Below are 15651 nucleotides of genomic sequence, written 5' to 3' on the forward strand. Positions count from 1 at the left end.
GAGAAGATCGGGAACATGTTTTAAGCTTATAAAGGAATTGTGTAATGATTTCATTAGGAAGATGTAAGAACAGAAGCACCAGCTTCTTATTCTTCAAATGCAAGATTCCACGCCATTATTAAAAATTTAAAATAAATAAATCAGTATCAACAAAAATTCTCTTAGGATATGCTTGGTTACTATTATTTAATCAGATGGAATATTTTTCACAATCATGATCGTTATATAAATCACATCAACTAAAGAATCTACTTAAAGCTCACTTTCATCCTGATTGTGGTTGAACTTTCCGTAAACAGAAAGACAGCTTGAGTCAAATTACAATTTATCAAGTGATGTATTTCTTCAATCCAGAAGAACTACGAAAGATATCAAACTAATATAGGATGAATCTAAACATCTCGTCCTAAAAGGATAACCTTCGTCAGTTCTAAACATTTTATACTCGGGGAATGCTTACTTTGTTGCACTAATTAAGATTTAGTAGCAATGTGAATGAGATAACTTCCACAGTTCCTACAAAACAAGGAGAACTAGACAACCAGAAGTTCAAAGATATACACAAGTTCGTGCTTTCACTTTTCAAACTTGTTTTCGGACTATGCAATCTATATTTTAAAATACTTTTTCCCTCTGAAAAAGGATCAAATCAAACTAACTATTTTCATTGAAAAGATCACATCCAATATCCAATCTAAATCCAATACACCCCAAAACATTTGAAAGACAAACAAACACACCCTAAGCCATTTTAACCAACTCGCAATTAGCTGAAGATATCACTATTAAAATTAATAACGTTAAATAATCATTTACCTAAAAGCTTAAACCGATAGAAAAATGCATTATTAATTACTCTTCCAACACTCCACTCACGTGAACCTTGCACATGGGCATTTTGTACAACCTCCTGCTCTAATATCATTTTAATGGTGATCTCCTATAAACTTAAGCTGATAGAAAAAATGTATAAATTAAGTTCGAGTTCGTATTATATAGTCTTCCAACAATTAGAAAAAAAAAAAAAAAGATTCATCAGCAGCTTCATCAGACTTTCCAGTTGTTAGCGCATCATCTACTTTACAATTATGCAATCCATTCAATTTGAACACAGTAGATCGTAATTTCAGCTTTACCAATTCGGGAACCCTTACAAATCAATTCATCAGCATAGCACAACATTAGCCAGCAAGTATGGTGACTATCATCTATTGAAATTTTACATAACAGCAGCTCGCAAGTTCACTTTTACAAGTTCCGGAGCCCTCACAAATTAATTCATCTATCAGAACACAAAATTGGCTAGCAAGTAACGAAGCTGTTCCAAATTCTCGCCATGTTACCAGCAAAGGATCGTAAAACGAAAAACTAACATATATAATTCAACAAAACTACTTAGAAACAAACACATATGTTGCGCTACCTTTTCCAGAGATCACGCTGCGGCTTGGATGCGATGGAACGCCAGAGTCGATCCATATCAACGCAAATGGACTGGATCTGGTTTAAATCTCTTCGAATTGCAGCCCCCTGATCATCGGAAGATCCAACAACCGCGCTCGATGATGAGAGCGAAGACGCCGACGCCGACGCCGACGATGTGTATTCTAAGCGTTCAAGCCTCTCCAAATCATCTCTGATCTTAATAGATAAGCGCTTAGAGCTTGAGTACAACTCCGACAAACCCCCTCCGCCACTTTCCACCGCCATCGCCTCCCGTCGGAAACCGAGAGAGGATCTTTTTGCGAAGTTCTGAAGACAGAAATGTAATTCCGCGCCTTCTTCCTTATCAAATAAGCCAACTATTTGGGCTGGTCCAATTACAACTTCGGCCCAATTTATAAGGCTGTGTTTGTTTATATTTATTAGAAAAAATACATTATGATGTTTTTTAATTTGTTTGTTTGTTTATGATTTTTTTTTTCAATAAAATATATCCTCCTTATCATAAGAATATTATTTTTTATTTTTAACGGTTCTAAAACAAGAAGAGTATTATTTTTTAATTTAATCATTATACTATCTATCTAACATAATTAATATTTTTATAACTTCTTACATTATTTTTATATCACACAATCTAATAAGGCAATTTTAATAATTTTCATTATAAACCAATATAATATTATTAATATTAAAAAATTTACGTGCAAAAACAAATATTATTGATTTTATGAGACGTAGGTAATATTATTTTTTGCAAAATATTCTATCAAAATATTATTTAATAAAAATTTAAATTAATAATTTATTTCAAACTATAATAAACAAACCATTTTTGCAAACAGCTCAATTCTTATAAATTTTTATATTCTTTTCAATGTATATTTATACAAAATATACCATAGATATTTATTTTTTAAAAAAATAATAATTCAATATAAATCATTCCTTTATCTGTCAACTCTCAATCTATTTATTTATTACAAGGAAGTAGTTGAATAAAGGATAAATTATATAATACATCCTTGTATTTTTCTAAAAATACACAAAATACTGTATGTTTTATTTATTATGTGAAACCCTTTGTATTAATGGAAAGTTTGCATGAAACAACCTAATTGTCCAAAATTGATATTTGATTCGAGATAAAGACCTAAATTATATAAATTTTATACAAATAAAAAACGTAAAATATCTTAAATAATTTTTTTGAACAAAATAAATAATTGATCAATCATTTATTTTTATAATTTTTATAAAAATCAGACAATTTGTTTCTGAAAACTATAAAATAAAGGATTAATAAATTATTTATTTATTTATTTAATGCAAAAAATTATTTAAGATATTTTGCGTTTTTTATTTGTATATAAGACTTGCATATTTTAGGTATTTATTTAGAACTAAATATCAGTTTTGGACAAGAAGAGTGTTTCGTGCAAACTTTACATTAACACAAGGGGTTTCACGCAATAAATAAAATACAAGATGTTTTGTGCATTTTTACTAAAATACAAGGGCGTGTTATATAATTTACCCTTTAATAAAAAAATAAAAAATAAAAAAATTTTTTTTTACTAAATTCATTTATTTTTTAATTACATTTTTTATTATAAAAATAAAATATAATAATTATTTACTTCCTTCTATTAAAATATATGTTTAAATATATTTAAACACACACTCAAATCAAATAAGAAAAGCGTCAAAATTACAATTTCAAACATAAATCACCATTATTTACACAATACCAATCTAATCAAATATATTTTCTCAGTACACCATATTTAGTTAAGCATTTTTCGAATTTTTTAATAATAAAAAATTAAATTTGAATAATTGTCTGATGTGATATAAATAAAAATTTATTTTATGTTTTGATTATAAAATATATTTGTAGTATAATATATATAATTTAATATTTTTAAAACTAAAAAAAAAAAAACACAAGCAACGAGTACCTCCATTTCAAATAAAATTAAAATGACATTAATCAAAAAAGTATCTGAAAATAAAAGTATCAATCTGAGAGTGTTAATAAAATAAAAACAGAATCGAGGAATCGATCTGGTTGTAAAATTGACAATTTCCACACGAAGACATTACAACACAACGAAAATGACCGTTACAGAAATGCACAAACTCCCCTCAGTCTTTCCACTAACCGGACATCACATAGAACAATTCCTTCATCGATCTTCACACCCCCAAGTGGCGCCTCATTGTTCTTGCCGGCGCCACTGCCACCTGTCCCAAATCATCGTACAATAAATGCACCAATCATTACACACACACACACAACCTCGACTTCCTCGAACATGGATCGCCTCCTCACCCTCGACCCCTCCAACGTCGTCCCCCTCAGAGTCGAGCCCGGCCACCGCTCCGCCGCCGGCGCCGTCACCCTCCGCAACGTCATGTACACCATGCCCGTCGCCTTCCGCCTCCTCCCGGCCGACCGGAATCGCTACGCCGTCGCGCCGCCGTCGGGGATAATTTTGCCGCTAAAAAGTATCACAATTGAAATCACTTACCTCGACGTTTCCGGCGGGTTGCCGACGACGGCGCCGTACTGTGACGATAAATTTGAGTTGCAGAGCGTGGTGGCGCCGGCGTATGAGGCGGCGGGGGCGGCGGCGCCGCCCCCGCCGGAGTGGTTTACGAATAAGAAGAAACAGGTGTATTCGGATTTGGGGATTAGGGTTTTTTTTGTTGGATCGGTTGTTTTGGTGAAATTAGTGACGGCGGGGAGGATGGAGGAGGTTAGGGAGGTTTTGGAGCGGAGCGACGCCGCCTGGAGATCTGCCGACGCGGCGGCGGACGGTGGCGGACGGCGGCGGTTGTTGCATTTGGCGATTGAACAAGGGAGGGCTGATTTGGTTCAGTTGTTGCTGGAATTTGATGCGGATGTGGAGGGAAATGGACGGTCAGGATTGAGTCCGTTGGAGGCGGCGGTGGCGGCCGGCGAGGGGTTGATTGTGGAGCTTTTGCTGGCGAAGGGGGCGTCGCCGGCGAGGGCGGTGTACATGGCGGCGAGGGGCGGAGATGCGGAGGTTTTGGGGTTGTTATTGGTGAAGGGAGGGAGCGCCGACGCGGCGGTGGACGGGGAGGCGCCGCTGCACGCGGCGGTGGCGGGGCGGCGGAGGGATTGCGTGCGGTTGTTGTTGGGGAACGGGGCGAAGGCCGACGCGCAGAGCGCACGTGACGGGGAGACGCCGCTGCACGTGGCGGCGAGGATCGGCGACGAGCAGATGGTGAGGATGCTGCTGAGCAAAGGCGGGGATAAGTATGTGATAAATAAGGCCGGCCGGACGGCGTACGACGTGGCGGCCGAGAACGGCCACGCGCGGCTGTTCGACGCGCTGAAATTGGGGGATAGGCTGTGCGCGGCGGCGCGTAGGGGGGACGTTAGGGTTTTGGGGAGGGTTCTGGACGGCGGCGCGTCGATCAACGGCCGGGATCAGAATGGGTGGACGGCGCTGCACAGGGCGGCGTTCAAGGGGCGCGTGGCGGCGGCGCGTGCGCTGATTGATCGGGGAATTGAGGTTGACGCGCGGGACAGGGAAGGGTATACGGCGCTGCACTGCGCGGTGGAGGCGGGGCAGGCGGAGGTGGCGGAGCTGCTGGTGAAGAAGGGGGCGGACGTGGCGGCGGCGACGGCGAAGGGGGCGACGGCGGTGGGGATGGCGGAGGCGATGGAGTACAAGGGGATAGTGAGGATACTTGAGCAGGGCGTGAAGGAGGGTTTTGACGGCGGCGATACGGCGGAGAGGAAGGTGGAGCGGCGGAGGTTGCGGCGGCGGAGCTTTGGACAATCGACGCCGTTGGCGGTGGTTTAGATGCCGGAAAATGGAATCATTTTATTTTTAAACATTATTATTATTATTATATGTTAGAAAACAGTGTATAATTAGAACGATTAGGAGTACTATTTTTAAATGGAATTAAATTTATATTATTATTAATTCTAGGTTGTCCAAATTTGTATTTATTTTTTTTAATTGTTATGAAAAAAAAAATGATTTTTTATTTAGTAATTTTTTTTACTTTTTTTTAATTATAATATATATATATATTTATCATCTTTCTTAAAATCTATGTCCATGAAATGGGGATAAGTTTTGACGGAAATAGTATAATACTGGTTATGCCTCCTTTCAATGTTTACGTATTTTTATTTTTGTTCGATCAATTCGAATGTGTTGGCAATGAATTTTATTATTATTATTTTTGTTTATATTTGTAGGTGGGCCAAACAACATATAGTAAGTCTATATTCGTCCATCCAATAAAAAAGGTGGCCCAAAATGGTGCATATAAAAAAATGATTGGAACAAAATTAGTGTAGAGGTGAAAAGATAGTGGAGCAATATATTATATTTTTTTATTGAATTTGTTATGTGAAATATTATTATGTTTCTTGATGAAATATGTTAGAGAATGTGAAGGAAGTGAGAAAATTTTGAGATAAAAAATCTTAATTTAATCTAAAGAGATAGGGTTGTAATTTCTTGATAGTTACGACTCCAATTCTATATATGGATCATCGTGCTTCAACTTCTTTGATAGTAAAATTTTGTCTTGGTTGGAATCCCAAATGTAAACTTGTGTAGTCGAATTGAATTAACAATTATTTTTGTATTTTATGTTATTGTCTTTATGTTTTGTGCTATTGTCTTCGCCAGTATGTGTATTGACAGACCGATCAAAAAATGAAGTTTGTGTTATTCAAAATTTATGTTTTTGTTAGTAGTGCTATAAGAGTTTGTTGTTGTTCAGTTTTGATTAATTTTTAGGATCAACGAAAATGCTTATAATTTTTTTGTTTTAATAACTGTGAACTTTAACATTAATTATTATTATTTTTTTTTACACTTATTTATTATTTTACTTCATTTTTATGTTTCAATAGAATTCACCAAAAAAAAAAAAAAAAAAAAAAAAAACAATAATAGCAAACCATATTCCTAATAGTTACTCATAATTTTCAAATAAAATTATACGATTATTTTACTTTTATCTTATAAAATATCATATTAAACTAGTATTTAAACAAACAATACAAATATATATATATATATATATAAAATCACAGCCAAACAAAGTGTTTTTTCATTATAAGTTTTTAAAATTTTATTGTTTGGACTTTATTGCCTCTCTTAAAAAAAAAAAAAAAAAAAAAAAAACTTTTTTTTTGCACTTTTAATGTTTATATATTTTTATTTTTGTCACATTCAAAAATTTATATATATTTTTTAGTAATTGTACCACTAACTAGTAATATTTTTTTCACTTATTTATCATTTTACTCTCACTTTATTATATATTTTTATCTAAAAGTAAAAGTAATTTAATTTTTGCACTATTACATTTATCTACTACTAATAATATATTAATATTCTTTAATCCACGTTAAAGAATAACGTAAATATTAGAGTTAGATTGATAAAGTATAAAAAATATTTTATCAAATATTATTTTAATATAAATTCAAATTTTTTTAATCAAATTTGAAGAACGCACTTATTGCATTAAAAATTAAAATAAAAAATTGAGTCAATAATTTATGAGTAAACAAATTGATTGATTCGATATAACTTGAGGCCCATTTCATAAAGCCCAGGCTACAAGACAAATTCTTCTCTCTCTATATATTTTTACTACACAATTTCAGAATTTTTAATAAATATTTGATTATATGTATATATTTACATCATATTTAAATTATTGTTAAATTCAAATACAGAATCGAACCTATGCAAACAAAACAATATATTATCTATGCATATTCAATATTTAATTAAATAACTTGTATGTCTTAAATCAATAATATTATATAATACTCCTTCATTGTATTCAATAAAAATATAAATAATTAAGTTCGATCGGAGGTTTATCCAGTGCATACTTTCGAGTAGCAGCTGCAGGTTTTCACGTAAAAAAAAAAAAAAATACTTAAATGTAATGTTTTGAGAGTTTTTTATTTTATTTTTTATGATATTTGCTTTAAGAAATTTAATTTAATTTATTATTATTATTATTTATTTATTTGTATAAGAACTACGAGGTTAAAATTAAAGTCGAAACAAATAGACCATAGTCAAAGGTAATCTTCTTGTGTCAAATATGTAAATCAGATCCGACGGGAAAGTCACATTAGGTGAACCACGTGGGGCAGATGACCTGAGGTGTCGGGGGTTTATACCCATGACCTCATGGTCACAAATCCAACCCCTACACCACCAGGTCCATCCCTTACGGAACAATAAAATATTATTATCAATCCCGTTAAAAATGGCTTATGATATAAAGTGAACTTGTGACTATAAAGTTAAAATTTCGTTTACCCAATGTGCATCTTTTAATAGCGACTGTGAATTTCCGTATTATAAAAAAAGTATATAGATTTGTATAATATACACATATGATTTTATTAAGGTGTGTTTACTTGTAAAATTTTGATTTTAAATGATAAAATTTTAACTTGAAATAACTATTTGATGTGATATAAATATGTATCGATATAGTATTTTGAATGTAAAATTTAATTTAAATATAATATAATAAATAAAAAATAAGTGTTTAATTTAATTTTTTTGAAAAAAAAAAATTAAAATAATAAAATCCAAAATCAAATTCCTCGAGTAAACACACAAAATCTTTTAATAAAATATACATGAGTATATATTTTTTATTTAATTTTTATCGATGTCACTAATTGTCATGAATAACGTGTGTAGCATTTTTTATATTGAATTTAAATATAATAATAAGATTAATTTTCAAATGTACAACAAGACAACTTTTCACGTTTTTCCATTGGGAATTCTTTTTTGGTTAGGGACAATTGCATATGTTATGAATTTTTATTTAATTATTTAAAGAGCGGGACCATTTACCTAATCCTACTAACCCTAGTTAGTTGATGGCATTTTGGGTATTTCACACTGCTCGTGACGTGGATGGCCCAGGTGGAATGCCACCAACTACAACAGCCACCAACCCTTTGTTGATTATTTGTGTTTTGACAATATTGCCCTCAACAATAACCACTGTATTATTAACCTAGGCGTTCCTTGACCGCGTGAGAACACGCGCTAGATCGATTAGAAGGTTGAAAAAATTTTTTACATTAAATAATACTCCCTCCGTCCAAACTAAAAATATACAATTACTTTTGGCGCGGAGATTAAGGAATAATAGTATTTTAATTATAGTGGGTAGGTAAAAGTAATATAATGACATTTTTGCCTTTATTTTTTTTTTTGTATAAAAGTAACGATGTGATGTAAAGTAGGGGTATTTGTGAAAAAAATTGGATATTTAATAAAATAATTACTTTGTAATTGGACGTCCCAAAATATAAATATGTATCATTTTTAACTGGACGGGGGGAGTAATAGAATTATATTGATAGTAGATGTAAAAATATTTTTAAAATGTGAAAATACCTCTGTTTTATGTAATTATTGCGAAAAAATGGAGATAATTTTGTAAAAAAACGACGAATTTGTTAACAAAATGAAAATTAGACTATTGTTTTGAGATGGATAAAAATGACAAAATTAGACTATTGTTTTGAAACGGAGAAAATATAAAATATTATTCGCTATTGTCCATATTTATAATGAAAATATCTTACATAAGTAATCATTTCGTCCCATAACAAAGTATCTATTTTTTCTTCTATAACAAAATATTCAATTTTTTTTAGTAAATGTATTATTACAAATACCCCTACAACTTCCAATATATTACACAAATACCATTACCTTTATATCACATAATACTAATAAGGTCATTTTAGTAATTTCAACTTTATTCTTACTATATTTCAATATAATACTATTTCATACAAAAAGCAAATAGATATATAATTATGGAACGGATAGAGTATTATTTAATTTATATTAAATTTACATTTATTTACTTATTGAGATATTAATAATTTACATCACTATAAATCAATATACTTCATCCCTTTAAATTTAAAGTAATTTTTTTTAATTATTTAGTCGGTTCACTCATAATTATTTTATACATAAAATTAAAATATAAAAATGTCAATTTTTTTCTTTTCATATTTCTACTAATATAAACATATAAAAAAATAAATTTAAATTAAGGGTATTGTTCCTTATTCATGTTTTAAATAATAATATAGTGTAATATTTAAAGAAAATATAGAGTGTGCTCTTTTTCTTAAAAAAAAAAATATTTTTAAAAATTAAAAATTATTAATATTCATTATTCTTATATTAACTATACAAGTATTTATACTTAACATGTAAAAAATTAATTTAAATTATTTTACAAAACAAATATATCCATTGTATTTTTTTTACTTAAAAAAATAGTAAAACCTAAAATAATAATAGTACTCTCTCAGTTAAATATTTATAAGAAAAATATGTGCAATTTATATGAAAGGATGAAAATATGTTGTATATTTTTAATACATAAGTAGTATAATTATTAAAGGATAAAAGTTTTGAAACAACAAAAATAGAAAAATAAATCAAAAGGTTTTAGACATTTTTATTTTTTTATTCTTATACATTTTTTAAAAAAAAATCAAAATTCATTTTTTTTTTTTTTTAAAAAAAGTTATTACCAAATAAAACCTAAGCGTACTTATTGATGTATTATTAGATACGCCGACTTTCCTCTATAAATATAACCCATCAGTCATCACTCCAAACTCGCCTCCTGCGTACACTGCCTCGGAGCATTTGGTTGAATCGCGCCTTTGAGGTACGGATTTATGGCCCGCAGTGTTTTGCGCACTTCGTTTTCTTCGAATTTTTTATTGTTTTGAGACCTATTTTGTTGGTTGTATTGCTCGAGGAGTGATGGATTCGTGGTTCTAGTGGTTATGATTATTCTAATTTTTATGCTGCGCTGGGTTAGATCAATTGGTAAGAGTGTTTGATTAATTTTTTCAGTCCATTGAGCGATCTCACTGCGTGATTAGATCTTCGGTTTTGATTTGTTTCCATTAATTGATGATGGCGGGATGTGTAGTATTGATTGTGCTGAAATGTCGTGGCCGGACGTGATTGGGCGGAGGGGAACGTGGTTATGCTTTGGAAGTGTGTGGATAAGTTGTACTTGGTTGTTTTCGGCGTTCGATCTGGATTTGGAGCTCTGGTTTGATTAGATCTGAGATGAAGTGGCTACCCAATGTTTTTAGATCGGTTAAATCTGTCTGCATTGTGTCGCATTTTCGAGTTTTGAACAAGTAATTTGCTCTGATGCTTGGATCTGAGAGCTTTATTCGTGAAGTTGTAGGATCTGAGTGTCGTATAATCAGTTTTGATCACAGGAGAGTTGAATTATTCATTTATTCCACTTGATTTTAGCTCTGTTTTGGGTTATTCAATATTTGATATGGCGATTATGGTTGTGAAAACTTCATAGCTTAATTTTAATTTTAACTAAATCTAGAAAGCTATAGGATCTGAGTGCACGATCAGTTTTGACCATAGGAGTTAAATTATTCCTCTTGTTTATAGCTGTGTTTTTCAATAATTGAATACGGTGAAGATGCTTGTGGAGGCTTCATAGCTTACTTGTAATTTAATCTTAATATAAATTTGCATATCCGTACAAATGTCAGATTTGCATGTGAGCAGCCATTGGAGTTGATGAACTTTTTGGTTGGTAGGATATGTGAATATGTGATGCTATTTTGAATACATGAAGACAAAATATATTAAAAATATAAAACTTGAATGTATGCTGGATTAGAAAATGAACTTTTCGCCATTATTAGTACATATTTTGTAGATCTTTGAAGCTGTTTAGAAAATGGTTTCATCTTATGGTTTTAAGTTATTGATTTTGGCATTAGCAGAACCATGGCATCACACATTGTCGGTTACCCCCGAATGGGCCCGAAAAGAGAGCTGAAGTTTGCTCTCGAATCTTTCTGGGATGGAAAGAGCAGCGCCGAGGATTTGGAGAAGGTATCGGTTGACCTCAGGGCATCGATTTGGAAGCAGATGTCAGGTGCCGGGATTAAGTACATTCCCAGCAACACGTTCTCGCACTATGATCAGGTGCTCGATACGACTGCCATGCTCGGTGCCGTTCCACCGAGGTACAATTGGACAGGTGGGGAGATTGGTCTTTCCACTTACTTTTCGATGGCTAGAGGAAATGCTTCTGTCCCTGCCATGGAAATGACCAAGTGGTTCGACACAAACTAGTAAGTGCTTCCGCAGTTTTCTTTGAAAATTTTGGCACTACTGTCGTTTAAACTTTATGAAACTATATATGCTTAACGATTATCGGTTTTATGATCTATGTAGCCACTTTATTGTCCCTGAATTGGGGCCTGATGTGAAGTTCTCGTATGCTTCCCACAAAGCAGTGAATGAATTCAAAGAAGCTAAAGCGGTACGAAGTCTGTAAACTGTACTTGTGATTATCCCTTTTCTACGATATGCATTTTCTAATTCCAATGTTTATAAAGTGTCGTGATTAATTTTGTGTTCTTCAATGCAGCTTGGCATCGATACAGTTCCAGTACTTATCGGCCCCGTTACTTATTTGTTGCTCTCTAAACCTGCCAAGGGTGTCGAGAAAACTTTCCCTCTTCTTTCCCTTCTCGACAAGATTCTTCCAATCTACAAGTAAGAAACATTTAATCACTGTTTTTTCGATCATTGTCGAGAATATCAAATTCTATTTAACAATTGCTTATCCCGACAGGGAAGTTATCGCCGAGCTGAAGGCGGCAGGCGCTTCATGGATTCAGTTTGACGAGCCGACCCTCGTTTTGGATCTCGAATCCCACCAGTTGGAAGCGTTCACCAAGGCTTATGCTGAGCTGGAATCGTCGCTTTCTGGCCTTAATGTCCTGATTGTGACGTATTTCGCCGATGTACCAGCACCCGCATTCAAAATCCTTACCTCCCTGAGCGGTGTTTCTGGCTACGGTTTTGATTTGGTTCGCGGCACAAAGACGCTCGATTTGATCAAGGATGGATTTCCTTCTGGAAAATACCTCTTTGCTGGCGTTGTCGACGGGAGGAACATCTGGGCTAGTGATCTGGACGCTTCTCTACGAACTCTGCAGTCTCTTGAAGCCATAGTAGGAAAGGGTATATAAGCTGACCTAATCCCTATAAACATATCGATCTTTTATTTTTATTCTTTTCCATTGTTTCATTTCGTTCTATATATATATATATATCTCTACAGATAAACTTGTTGTCTCTACATCCTGCTCACTGCTCCACACTGCCGTTGATCTGGAAAACGAGCCTAAGTTGGACCAAGAAATCAAATCATGGCTTGCATTTGCCGCACAAAAGGTTGTCGAAGTAAATGCTCTTGCCAAGGCATTGGCCGGTGAGAAAGATAAGGTATATACATCAATCCTTTGCATACCACTTGTGTTTGGATTTTGAATATTGAAATATTCAATTGAAATAGTTGTCTTATGTGATGTAAATAGGTACTGCTGTTTTAAATGTAAAATTGATTTTCAATATAATATATAGAAAAATTATTTGACTTGATATTTTTAGAGATCTGATCGGCTAATTCGATAAAATCATCAGGCATACTTCTCTGCCAACGCCGCAGCTCAATCCTCTCGGAAATCCTCTCCCAGGGTGACCAATGCAGCTGTACAGAAGTCGGTAAGTGAATTCATCTTCATGTTATTTGGATAATTTTTCGTTTCTTTCTGTTAAAATGCGGCTGTCATTTTCTTTTGGTCGACCAGGCTGCTGCTTTGAAGGGCTCCGATCATCGCCGTGCTACGAATGTCAGCGCCAGACTCGATGCTCAGCAGAAGAAGCTTAACCTTCCCATTCTCCCGACTACCACCATCGGCTCCTTCCCTCAGACCATAGAACTCAGACGAGTCCGCCGCGAGTACAAGGCCAATAAGTGAGTATTTAATTTGATGGTTTTTTTGGGAAAATAATTTTTAGGATTAATAGAAATCCTAAAAATTCCCCAAACAATGTTTGTTCAGTGTTTTGATTTGAAGATTTCTGATGTAAGGTAGAGGAAATCGCGTCGGTAATATAAAAAATAATATTATATTTTTATTGACGAGGCAACGCTCAATGCTTATTTCGTAGGATTTCCGAGGAGGAGTACATAAAGTCTATCAAGGAAGAAATCAACAAAGTCGTCAAGCTTCAAGAAGATCTCGACATTGATGTTCTTGTACACGGAGAGCCGGAGGTAAGCTTGTTTTCGGAATGCTGCTTTACAAAATCGCAAATTTTATTGTAATTTCACATTTTGTCGATGTCGGAATTTCAGAGAAATGATATGGTGGAGTATTTCGGAGAACAACTATCCGGTTTCGCCTTCACTGCGAACGGATGGGTGCAATCTTACGGATCTCGTTGTGTGAAGCCGCCGATCATTTATGGGGACGTGAGCCGCCCCAAGCCCATGACCGTCTTCTGGTCGACTGCTGCTCAAAGCATGACCAAGCGCCCCATGAAAGGGATGCTTACCGGCCCCGTCACCATTCTCAACTGGTCTTTCGTCCGAAACGACCAACCGAGGTAATATCTATACATATGTATATATATATATATATGCCTCTCCGTCTCACCTAAATAGCTCATTTTTATTTATAGTCTATGTAATCTCCGTCTAATAACGGGTGGCAATTTTGGCCCGGCCCGTTTCCAATCCGCGGCGGGACAGGCCCGGCCCGGTTCGCGGTAGCACGGCAAACCGTGCCGGTCAAGGCCAGCCCGGGTTGTAATTTTTTTTTATTTTTAAAGTTATTTTCTAAAACATTATAAAACAAGTAATAAAATAAGAACTCAACTATTAGGTTTCTTTTCTATTTTTGACATATATTTATTTATTAATATATTTATAAAAAGTATTTGTTCAAAAATTTATTCAATCTAAAAACCGGGCCGGGCCAAGCATGGCCCAAAAACATTTTATGTCCAAGCATGATTTTTTCGGTGCCGGGTTCGGATTCGATTTTTGGATCGGGCTTATTTTTGTCACCTCTGCTTCTAATTATTAATTTTATTTCTACTTTTATCTCTATTTATAAAAATACCGTCACACACTAAGGGTATGTTTGGTATAACAAATGAAATTATAGAGAAATGATAGTGGAAAAAATGTAATTCAATATAAGAATTGCTTTTTTATTTATTTATTTATGTAAATAGAAAATTTAACTGAAAAATATAACATAATATTTATTTGATTTGAACAATAATTTTGATGTTATGTTTTATGATGGTATCGGTGTATATTGTAGGTTCGAAACGTGCTATCAAATAGCGTTGGCCATAAAAGACGAAGTCGAGGATCTTGAGAAGGCGGGAATCACCGTAATCCAAATCGACGAAGCGGCGCTGCGAGAAGGGCTGCCGCTGAGGAAAGCCGAGCACGCATTCTACCTAGACTGGGCCGTACACTCGTTCCGAATCACCAACTGTGGCGTGCAAGACACCACTCAGGTATTCGACTTCACCGCTCGATTCGATCGTGTTCATGTCGTTTCGCTAAATTTTAAATTCCTGACGACGGCTGCAGATCCACACGCACATGTGCTACTCCAACTTCAACGACATAATCCACTCGATAATCAACATGGACGCGGACGTGATAACGATCGAGAACTCGCGGTCGGACGAGAAGCTCCTGTCGGTGTTCCGGGAGGGGGTGAAGTACGGGGCGGGGATTGGGCCGGGGGTGTACGATATCCACTCGCCGAGAATCCCGTCGGTGGAGGAGATTGCGGAGAGGATCGGGAAGATGCTGGCGGTGCTGGAGTCGAACGTGTTGTGGGTGAATCCCGACTGCGGGCTGAAGACGAGGAAGTATACGGAGGTGAAGCCGGCGCTGGAGAACGTGGTCTCGGCGGCTAAGCAAATCCGGGCGCAGCTGGGAAGCGCCAAATGAAATGAAATTATCACAAGGTACTACTACACCTGACCTGTTTGTTACCAATATAATATATATATATATATATTTTTTATGTTATGTTATGGGTGTGTGGTTTTGATGATTTGATTTGATTTGATTAGATTAGATATACAGAGTTTTGGTTTGTTGCTTTTTGTCAATTGTGATCCTAAAAATCCTCTCTTCGATTTGGGGGTGCTGTGGTTTATGTGTTAGACTCTGTTGGTTTGTTTGTTTGTTCTGTCTATTTTGCTGTTGAAGATACTTAATATATATACATATACATTGTAACAA

The 15651-nt window shown here is 34.7% G+C and overlaps 3 protein-coding genes across 6 annotated transcripts in view; 2 read left to right on the forward strand and 1 right to left on the reverse strand.

Moving 5' to 3' along the window:
* The window catches only part of LOC127239821 (membrin-11-like), an 85657-nt gene extending 83886 nt beyond the window's left edge, over nt 1-1771 (reverse strand). For all 3 annotated transcript variants that reach the window (XM_051258163.1, XM_051258162.1, XM_051258161.1), the window contains exon 1: nt 1424-1771. In XM_051258163.1, coding sequence (XP_051114120.1) covers nt 1424-1710 — 287 coding nt within the window. In that variant the 5' untranslated portion in view covers nt 1711-1771. The remainder of the gene's footprint in view (nt 1-1423) is intronic.
* A 1791-nt stretch (nt 1772-3562) lies between these two features.
* Nucleotides 3563-5408, forward strand: LOC127239603 (protein VAPYRIN-like). Its single transcript, XM_051257835.1, has one exon. It carries the CDS (start codon nt 3762-3764, stop codon nt 5280-5282), a length of 1521 nt encoding a protein of 506 aa, XP_051113792.1. The 5' UTR covers nt 3563-3761; the 3' UTR covers nt 5283-5408.
* A 4688-nt stretch (nt 5409-10096) lies between these two features.
* LOC127239753 (5-methyltetrahydropteroyltriglutamate--homocysteine methyltransferase-like) lies at nt 10097-15593 on the forward strand. 2 transcript variants are annotated; one of them, XM_051258051.1, is made up of 12 exons: nt 10097-10197; nt 11300-11653; nt 11757-11844; nt 11953-12080; nt 12160-12551; nt 12652-12815; nt 13014-13094; nt 13181-13347; nt 13545-13650; nt 13732-13982; nt 14708-14909; nt 14986-15593. In XM_051258051.1, the coding sequence occupies exons 2-12, from the start codon at nt 11304-11306 to the stop codon at nt 15352-15354; spliced, it is 2298 nt and encodes a 765-aa protein (XP_051114008.1). In that variant the 5' UTR covers nt 10097-10197; nt 11300-11303; the 3' UTR covers nt 15355-15593. The 2 variants fall into 2 exon arrangements, with proteins under 2 accessions (XP_051114008.1, XP_051114009.1); XM_051258052.1 differs by having other exon boundaries at nt 10119-10197; nt 11297-11653.
* Nucleotides 15594-15651: the final 58 nt, after the last annotated feature.

The sequence above is a fragment of the Andrographis paniculata genome, unplaced genomic scaffold (genome assembly GCF_009805555.1).
Source record: "Andrographis paniculata isolate CXL003 unplaced genomic scaffold, ASM980555v1 Contig78END, whole genome shotgun sequence".
NCBI lineage: Eukaryota > Viridiplantae > Streptophyta > Magnoliopsida > Lamiales > Acanthaceae > Andrographis > Andrographis paniculata.

What these genes read in the sequence shown, in the direction of transcription:
- LOC127239603 (XM_051257835.1), top strand. Translation starts at nt 3,762, where the DNA reads ATGGATCGCCTCCTCACCCTCGACCCCTCCAACGTCGTCCCCCTCAGA.
- LOC127239753 (XM_051258051.1), top strand. Translation starts at nt 11,304, where the DNA reads ATGGCATCACACATTGTCGGTTACCCCCGAATGGGCCCGAAAAGAGAG. An exon ending in AAGATTCTTCCAATCTACAA is followed by an intron (nt 12,081 to 12,159) that starts GTAAGAAACATT and finishes TTATCCCGACAG; the next exon opens with GGAAGTTATCGCCGAGCTGA. An exon ending in ATGCAGCTGTACAGAAGTCG is followed by an intron (nt 13,095 to 13,180) that starts GTAAGTGAATTC and finishes TTGGTCGACCAG; the next exon opens with GCTGCTGCTTTGAAGGGCTC.